Consider the following 9825-nt stretch of genomic DNA (forward strand, 5'->3'; position numbering starts at 1 on the left):
ATCGGCTCGTATTCACCTATATACAAATTATCTCATCGACACCGCATTAACAGATATATGCTTACACATCCATCTGCTTCTGCTCAAATAACGTACTGTTATATTTCTTATAATTATGAATATTTTTTTATATACATTAATTTTAATAATATATTTTTTTTGAAAAATATAGTAATTCAACAGTTTATTTTACTAAAATTCAATTTGATATTCAGGAGAGAGAGAAACATTAGATTAATAATCACCATCATTAAATCGTCACTCTGTTGATAGCGATTGTGTAGATTTAACAATTACGCGGTGTGCTTGCAATTAGCGCGTAATGAATAAAATTACACCACAATGTTGTGTCACCGGTCGCATTACGACTGACCATCGCATTATGACTGACGTAGCATTAGTTGATACCTAAAATTTATTGTTATTGTTATTGTTGATGTTATTATTTGTGCGTCTTATTGATGTTATTGTTGATATTTGGACAATTTACGAGTTTCCAAGAAATTTCCTGGATTTTCTAGCGACGTTATCGCATTGCTCCGTTGTGTTATATTATTAACGCTAGTATCATAGTATACGAGGTTTGATAAGTCGCATAAGCCAGAAAGCCTCATGCAAATAGGGCCAAAGTGATCATTGATGGCGTGAGATGCTTCGCGTATGCAACCTGATTTAATCGAAATATATTAGCGAACGTTACGTCAGTATAATGCAATTGAAGTAAATTCATCATGACGTAACGCGACTTACGCTGGCAACAATGTAAGATTTAATAATGTCGATTAGCTTGGAAAATTCCACGAGAATCAAGAATTAACTGCGGCAATATAGCGTACGAAGAACTGCATAGGATCTATAAAGGGAGCTACTAATTGCGATAACTATGAAAATAATACATCATCATTGAATGCGAAGTTGCAAGAGTGTTTTGAAAAATTCAAAGTTCACTTGTCTTTTTCGAAAATTGTATCGCCTATTCAATTACAACGTAAAACTGTGTAATTCCATTTTTTTCTTTTTTAAAGAATTTTGATCCTTCAGATTCAATTTGTATAATATATTCTTTTATTATTGACTACTATACACTGTATGTTTATAACAATAAGAATCATTCCTTCAGAACACACGGCTTGGTAAAATTTCAACAATATAAAAACAAAACATTGTCGCCACATGAGCGTTCCAAGGGAAACTTCTCGATCACTATGTCCAATGCCAAGCAACTCATTGCAAACAAATAGTGGCTGCTTTGAATTTTTTTCTGGAAAAGAGCAAGATAAAAAGAAGTTTCGGTTTGAAGTGGTAGTCGATAGTTTCTCTTTTACATCCCTGGCGCATAATTTATTATCTAACATTTCGCATCCTCGGAACAAACTTCTCGTCCTCAGTAACGATCCTGAGGCCGTGTCAAGTAGTTCTACATGCTTATCGCGCTGATCGTCCTCGTCGCCGACGTCCACGTCGCGGCTAATTGGCCCAATGGTTTGCTTGGGTCCGGGGGGCACGTCCAGTATGCTTGGCCCGATCCCCCGGAGGGGGTCAACGAGAAGTAGCCACCGGTCGCCCCTCTCGCACCCTCTCCGGGACTGTCGTCGGGAATTAATCGACGAAGCGTCGGCAGACGGCAGATAACGACGGAAATTTCTTTCTCGTCGATCGAGGCCTTGATTGAGTTGTATCGGCGTGAGCGTGTCGCCGACTTGGCGAAATGCGTTTATGTGCAAGAGTGCGAGAGAAGGGTAGGCCTATCGTACACGAAGTTAAGGGCAAGTTGTCTTGACCTTTAACTCTAAGTCTGTCGAAATTAACCCTTAACTGATCCGGCGAAACGAAATCTCATTTACTGTCTGATCAATTATATAAATTGTCGAATATAGACATTAAATGCTCTTGTTGGAAAGTAACTCGTAGTGCATGCATTCATCAAAATTTTACTCATACCATAGATATTTAATATAAAAAAAAATAAAAAATATGGAAAGAAATAACATCCGTTTTTTCGGTAAAGTGCACATTGAGAAAGAACTTTATTATAGGATTTTGTAATCGTAGAATAAATTAATGTTCTATCTTTATTTGTTATTTTCTCATTCCATCTGAGCTATTTATCTGTTAGGAACTTTGAAATGTATGTGATTTTAATATAAAATATTCCTTTGGGTTTATTCCCGCATCGCTAAAAAAACCTGATAAAATTGAAAATAATGTATATGAAAGAAAATATATAATATATGCATATATTCTCCGAGTAGTTATTATTTTACAGTAATTGATGAATATCGTTTTAACACAATCGACTGACAATAATGATATCATGGCAGTTTAGACACACTATACGTTTTGCTTTATTTCCTAACACAAGGAAGGTTTTACCCATATGGTACATAGCACTATTAATCCTGTGCTTGAACTGGAATTAGCCCTTTTTCCTATTATTTAATTGCTATACGTTTTTGTTGCTAAACAAGAAGAGGTCTACGGGTCCGTGTGTAAATGATAAAGATCCAAGCACTGAGTATGTGGTATTATATTGCGTTTAATCGTCGATTATTAACCTAGGCTTTGCGTTGGAAACGATTCTATGTGTGTCAATGAGCGTTTATCTATGCACTGGTTGCATAGACACATCAGGTCATCAATAATGACGCGTAATAATTATGCGACCAGGTCCGTTAGAAAAGATCGTGGAATTTTACTGGATACTCTACACAGTCACGCAAGCGTAAGCAACGTCAGGCGGCACTGGATATCGATCCAGTAGCAGATACGGTGGGATTCCTCGGTTAGGGAGACCGTATCTTTTTATGTGCTACTGGGACAGCAGGATGATAAGAGCTAAAAGACAATTACGATTCACGATTATCAACTCTGCAATTTCGTTCGAGTTCTCATCGTCATCGTCCATTTTGCGCGATGTTTCCGCTATTAAATTCCCTTAGCAAGTATCACTCCTGATATTTTTTAATTTTGTATCTCAATCTTTCAAGTAGGTATTTCGATACATTGATACGCGTGAAAAATTTTATAGTAAAGATTACTTTGTAATTTTGTAACCGAGGGACATATGTCGACGACACACACATTTTGCCTTAATCTATTATTTGTAATTTATTATCCTTCCGTTTTATATGTGCTATTTATATTTTAGGTACTATAACTACTATAAGAGTATTACTATGTTTCTTAACAAGATAAATTCTACTGACAGGAAATATTATAGAGGAAACTGACAGAACAGAGCAGTACTAATCAATATCGTGTGATTTTATAAATATCTTACTAGATTCATCTTCACGATACCGAACATACCGATACCGATGATGATTTGAAATACCTACTTGAAAGATTGAGATACAAAATTTGAACGATTTTACACTGCTGACAGTTCTTTTTCGCCCACCGAGCGAAGCAATCCTGTGCTATTTCTTTGGCGCGATTATCGACGTTTTACATGTTCTCGACTCTTCACGACTTTAATCAGACGTTCTACTTATTCTTGGATTTTTAACACAGATAGGAAGTAAGCTCTTTGTAATTCGTCTTTTTGACGTAAGCATCGATACTCTAAATTTATGTGGCTCTTATCACAGTGCAAATAGAATTTACGTCAGGGCTGCGTCCCGCTTCGAAAGCTAAATGTCGTCTCGCACATTCATCTCCTTGGCACTCATTTCTTTAATGTCTTAGTCTACAGGTTTCGACGTGGAGTCTTCCCCGGTATTCTTCCGTTCATCACGGAATGTCTAGCCTATGCGCGATTACTTTGTGCTTTCGCTGAGCGAGCACGTTTTCATTCCACGAAGAGCGATATTTTGATAAGAGATGAACGTGACATCAAGCGAAAACCTCGCATAGATGTAATTATGTCAAATCACGAAGATTAGCACGTAATTATCCAGAGAGAGCGAATTGGTATTCGAGCAACGCGCAACGCGTCAAACTCTCTCTCTCTCTCTCCCTCTCTCTTATGCATCTTTGTTTCTTTATATATATTTTACATCTACAGTTTTATACTTCAAGACAAAAAAATGTAAACTTTGAAAAGTGAAAGCACTTATGTTTTTGTAATTTTAAAATATTGATACTTATTTGTGCAACTTAAATTAATAAAAAAATAAATAAATAAAAATAAAAGTAATAAGGAATGAGATTTTTTAACGGATACTAAATTTTCAGATATATAAGAAAAAATTTTAATCGAGTCAAACATGATATGGTACATTAAAAGATACGACAAATTTGGCTGACAGACGATAACGCAGTTAAATAGAATTAAACGTAACGTTATCGTCACATGTTTAGCGCGTACAAAGTGCACGCTTGACAATCATAAGCCACTAATCGCGTTAATCGTTTTGAAAGTTATCGTTTCCAAATCGCTATTTAAAAACCGTACAAAAATCTTCGTGCAATACACACAGAGTATGCGAAGAATAAGTCTCTTAATTAACACAATTTTTTCTGACAATTTTTTTCTTCATTTTATCGTAATTATTTGTTTCGTCAGTATACGAAGTCGCGGCGTGTCAATCACACGCGCGACTTGACTTCAGCAGACGTATTTTATCGTTCTTCGATATAAATATGGCTCGATCTCTTGTTAATTTTTAGCCACGTTCGAACGTGGTCTTGTACGTTATTAATCGCTATTTCCATAACATTTTATAACAGGCGTTATTCTTAAGCGTCAATCGAAGTTCAATTTGAAGAGGTACTTGTTTCTACGACTCGTCGCTGCGATATTGCGTTCTCGCGATTCTATTAATATATTGTAATCAGATGGTGATTTTTCGCCTCCATTATTGCGTAGCCCGTAAACAAAAGTGATTATTGGACTTACCTGCAAGATTGTTTTCAATCTTAGATTGTTTTTTTCAAGATTTATACGACATATCGTTTTAAAATAGATAATTACATATATATAATAGAATAATAAAATCTTGTTCTATATAATTTAGTATTTTACCGCCTACAAACCTATTAATAAGCTTTTAAAAATCGTAACTATGACTTTTAGAAGAATTTTAATAAACTTTTATCCAGGTAGATATTTAGTAGAAATAATTATGTATATAAATAGAATTCTAAACAAATCTATGAAAGACGCGGCACCAATCCGGAAATCAGACCAAGCATTTCATCACACACCGCGCGAAAGTCCAAAGTATCAGATTCAAGTTCACATTTTTTCTATGCATAATTTAAATATGTTAAAATATGTTTTCTACTGTCAATGCTGATAGATAAAACGTGAAGAAACATATTTACACAGAATTTTAATATACGTTTTAATTACTTAAATGTCAAATATCGAAATTTGAGGCACGACGATCTCGGCTTTTTCATTCAAGTAAACGATTTATACCACAAATTAAGAAAAGCAAACTACTATATGAATTCTCCGTTCATTTTAAAACACCCTGTACAAAATGTCATCCATTAATGCCGCCGTTCATTCTTTAATTTTTAGACGCCTGCTTGCGATGCCAAGCCGAGAGCAAAAAGGAGTGGTACGGTCGGCAAGACTGTGTGGTCGTGTGGGGCGAATGCAACCATTCGTTCCACTACTGCTGTATGTCACTTTGGGTCAAGCAAAACAATCGGTGCCCGCTTTGCCAGCAAGAGTGGTCTATCCAACGAATGGGAAAATAATCCGCCGCCCTTCAGTTTTCCGAAGTGAAATTATGCAGCCCTCATGACAGTACTCTCGTTATCGTCAAGAAGCGACGCGTCCTATCAAAGGTCAGGGTTTAATTCACATTTGTGAATCGTAAGAAAGCTCATGAAGAAGTTCTGATAATTCTTTCGTAATTTTCTTATAATTATAATTCTTTTTATTCTTACAATTACTCGTCTGTATCCGATTGCCAATGTAATAATTATCTCTAATAATGAGATATATGATTTTTCATATTTATTTATGACTATATCGGCCAATTTGTCACATTATCTCTTTTGAATAAAATATTAAACTGCGAAATGTTGAAATGTTGAATACATTTAATATGATGTAATATCAAATCCTAAATAGATTATCCTCTACTTAATATATTTAAGTTAATAAAAAATGATATTGTCGCTTCTACGAACCGGTTTTACCGTCTGACGTGAAATCTTCCGTGAGAGCCGTAAATATATTATATTTCTCGTCACCAAGCAAAAAACTATGCTAAACAGAAAAAATTTGTATCGATTTTGACGATATCGTGTATCGTATACGGAACATATATATTGATTGTAGGAAAATAGAAATTTACAACAGAAAATAGAAATTTACATCTTGTCAACAGTAACTAAATAACAATGATAACGATCGGACAATTAATTAGCGCAGATCGTATCTGTCCCATTTTAACATATGTATGAAAATTTTGTGTGTGATTGCGAAAATTCGCGACAGAAATTATTTTCTCACGACGGCACAATGTTATTGTGAATTGTCTGAGAAACAAAAATACACTTATCGGTCGTATATTAAATATTCGAAAGTATGACTTCAGAGACACAGATCAAAGATTACTTAGCGGTCTCGAAGTACAAAGTGCACTCCGTCGACCGGCCGAATCATCGCGATCAACGTCCGAAGCGAGTGTAATCGGAAAGCAGTGTTGTCAAATATGACGTCATAAAACATATTTATCTTGCTTAGGCGTCACAGCGTATGCAAACAGATACTCTCGGCTAATCAGTACCGGTAACACTATATTTTTCTAAACACGCGATTAGATTTAATTCTGCGAAAACTGTAATGTCACAGGAGTTTGCTAATTCGTGAAATTAATTCGATCAATTTTCCCGCGTTCTCTTCCGAAAGTAAAAGATATTCCGAAATTAGAAAGACATAAAGAAAGAAGAGAAAAGGAAAGAGAAACTGTAATTAAATTATAGCTATAAAGTTTACTGTTTCTTGATAAATATAATTAATTTGTAGCTGTTACTTTCAATTAGAAAGACGTCCGATAAAATAGAACGTAATTTAAGCATCTGTATTGCTTAGTTACTAACTTCATGGTATCTAAATTGATAACGCGTGCCCATTGCGCCGCGTTTTTAAACGGTTACGATGACATTGCTTAAATTTTGCTAAATCATGACATTTTATATTCTGACTCATATAAATGCGTCGTACTACTCGCCAAATGTTACGTACTCGTGTTTAACTTGTAATGGGCAATCTTGGGAAAGAGTGTACCTATATTTTGTTGCAAACACGTACAGAGATGACATGTGTGTGTCATTAAATAAGCGATAGCAAAAGCTGTTCGCGCGGAAATTTATGAAACGATCGGCGTAGCTGCGCATCTTATGGGACATTAAACGTTTATTAGTGTGCACGCGCGTCGTAACTAGACATCCTTGACAACACAATTTATCGATTTTATTTGATAATAAAAATTTATGATTCGGGCGACGGAACGACTGCGCGGTGACGTCTCCTGATGATAGAAAGCGATGGGGTCAACGAGCTAGAAGCAACATTCCGACCTCCCTTTTCATTCCAATTCCGAATGTAGAATCGATCCTTCGGCTCGCAATTGCCCGTGCAGATTCTTAGGTCCGCAATGTTTACAGCTCTTCGAACCTACGATTCCGCTGTAGAAGTTACGATCGCAGGTGCAATGAGTCATTATCTCAATTGGTAATTACTTGAAGCGATATACTGATATCGCAACGTATATCTGCCATCCGCACGCGTATCCATCCGGAATTTTATATTTATATTTAAGTGAAGAAGAGCACGTCACTTTTTTGCTAATACAATAGATATTTTCTTTTTTTGCAGTGGGTAGGATACAAAGCCAGATATCTTGATTCTCGAGGACGCGTCCTCCTTTCTAAAGTGTCCTCGAATACATTCGCAGGATTTTCAAATTTATCCTGGTCGCTCTGCAAAGAGTTCACGTAATGTCGATTGTTTCTGTGCCATTCAATTTCCCCATAATTCGCTTCTGAGAAATAAGATGATGACTAAGGTAGTGATAATATATATAGTGATTTAGGATAATAATTTTCTTATATTTTTATCTTCCTTTTGGCAAAAATTCCAAGTGTCTCCCATCCCTTCATTAATTCTTTTAACCGTGTGAAGACAGGCACGACTGTAACGGCGAAGAACCGTGTACATTGCATTTTCCACATTATTTTAGAATCAGACTTGACGATCATCCGTTACGCAATGTCAGCTAAACTTACGGCGAGTCATAAAACGCTTCGTCTTGGATTCCGCGAAACTCTCTTGGACTGAGGCAATCACGCGAGGGAACCGACAATCTCGTACGACGTACGAGAGGCGCCGACGTCACATCACCCGCCCATTCTCGTTGAATAGCGACTCGCTTGTCACGGGATCAAAATTCCAGGGACAAGAGCCGGCATCTCGGCACGTGAGCCCCTTCTCGCAAAAAGCCTTCCAACTCTAGCCGATAACCGTTCAAAGAAGCGATAATAATCAGCATAATCATGCTGGTCAACGAGGTCGTCCGTAGCGGGGACCGTCTCGCCTTTCTACAATACGATTGGTCGAGCCTCCGGACGAGCCTCCACGTGATAACACGTAACACGTGCGAGTAGCGAGCGAATAGTGACGATAACCTTCGGACGAACTCGCAAATAGCGTTACGTGCAGCACAATGCGCTCGAGTGCGCGCAGCTGATCAGAGTCGCGCGATATATCGCTAGATTTTGTGCCGATGAATCAAAAAATTTGTTTAAGCTGACTTGCGCTCAATTGAAGACGCATACGTAGAGATAATCGGCGCGAGCAATTGCCTATGTTGGCAAATTATCAGGGATAGCGAACTTGGAACAACGGTACGGCTTTGATCCTTTCTCTCATTTTTATTAATTTCGTTCCATAATCCTTTAAGTATCACTAATACCAATAGGGACCACTTAGGATTGGGCAGTTGAAACCTTATAAATGTGCTATTTAGAGTGTTTTTGATAATATTTTATTTAAAAAAAGTTACTAGAATGTTCCATGAATTATGCGCCTTAAAGAGTTAAATAATCAAATGGAAGCCGCTTAATTTTTCCCAAGAGACGTACAGGAAGAAAGAGGGAGGCTCCCGAATGAAAAATTGGTAAATAATTCTTTTAAGAGTCCCTTTTTCTGTCCTTAGTTATTCTATTTTGTATATGGGAAGGAATAACTAAAGCGAATTATCTGCATATATCGAGTGAAATAAATTCATGAATGATTCAGATATTTTTCATTTAAAAAATGTTTACATCTGAAAAAAGAGTTAAAAATCTACGTGGGCATACCAATCGTTCCAGATCATGGCGGTGATCTAAATGTAGAATGTAATATGAATGTAATATGAATGTAGAATCTTTGGATGTTATATCTGTAATTTCTTGTCAATGAAACACGTCCAAATCCGCAGAAAATAGTTAGACCAGGACTTAAGGTGCTATATATTTCGTTATCATTTCGTTATCATTTCAAATCACAAGATATAGAATAATCAACATTAAGTTTTAATTTCTCTGCTGGCAAGTTTAATTTTTTTATGTGCTAAGATTGACGTTATCGAACGTGCGCGCGGAATTAATTTGAGCGCGTAATAAAAATTCACAATTTCATGTGTATTATGAATAAAAATATAAATAATGGTCAAGAAACTCAACAGTTTCATTTATCTCTGTATATTACAGTGGAATACGTAAAAATCTTCTTAAAAGAAAACTGCACAGACTTTTCAACATACACTTATTGAATGAATGTCTGTTCAAGAATCAAAAATGATCTCAGAATCAAAGCAGAATTTATATATATATATATATATATATATATATATATATATATATATATATATATAT

General features: G+C 36.1%; 1 protein-coding gene across 2 annotated transcripts in view; it reads left to right on the forward strand.

Moving 5' to 3' along the window:
- The window catches only part of LOC116850957 (RING-box protein 2), a 44254-nt gene extending 38266 nt beyond the window's left edge, over positions 1 to 5988 (forward strand). For both annotated transcript variants that reach the window (XM_032829842.1, XM_032829841.1), the window contains one exon: positions 5471 to 5988. In XM_032829842.1, coding sequence (XP_032685733.1) covers positions 5471 to 5652 — 182 coding nt within the window. In that variant the 3' untranslated portion in view covers positions 5653 to 5988. The remainder of the gene's footprint in view (positions 1 to 5470) is intronic.
- Positions 5989 to 9825: the final 3837 nt, after the last annotated feature.

This window comes from Odontomachus brunneus, unplaced genomic scaffold (genome assembly GCF_010583005.1).
Source record: "Odontomachus brunneus isolate Ranch 3 - 2012 unplaced genomic scaffold, Obru_v1 Obru_scaffold_162, whole genome shotgun sequence".
NCBI lineage: Eukaryota > Metazoa > Arthropoda > Insecta > Hymenoptera > Formicidae > Odontomachus > Odontomachus brunneus.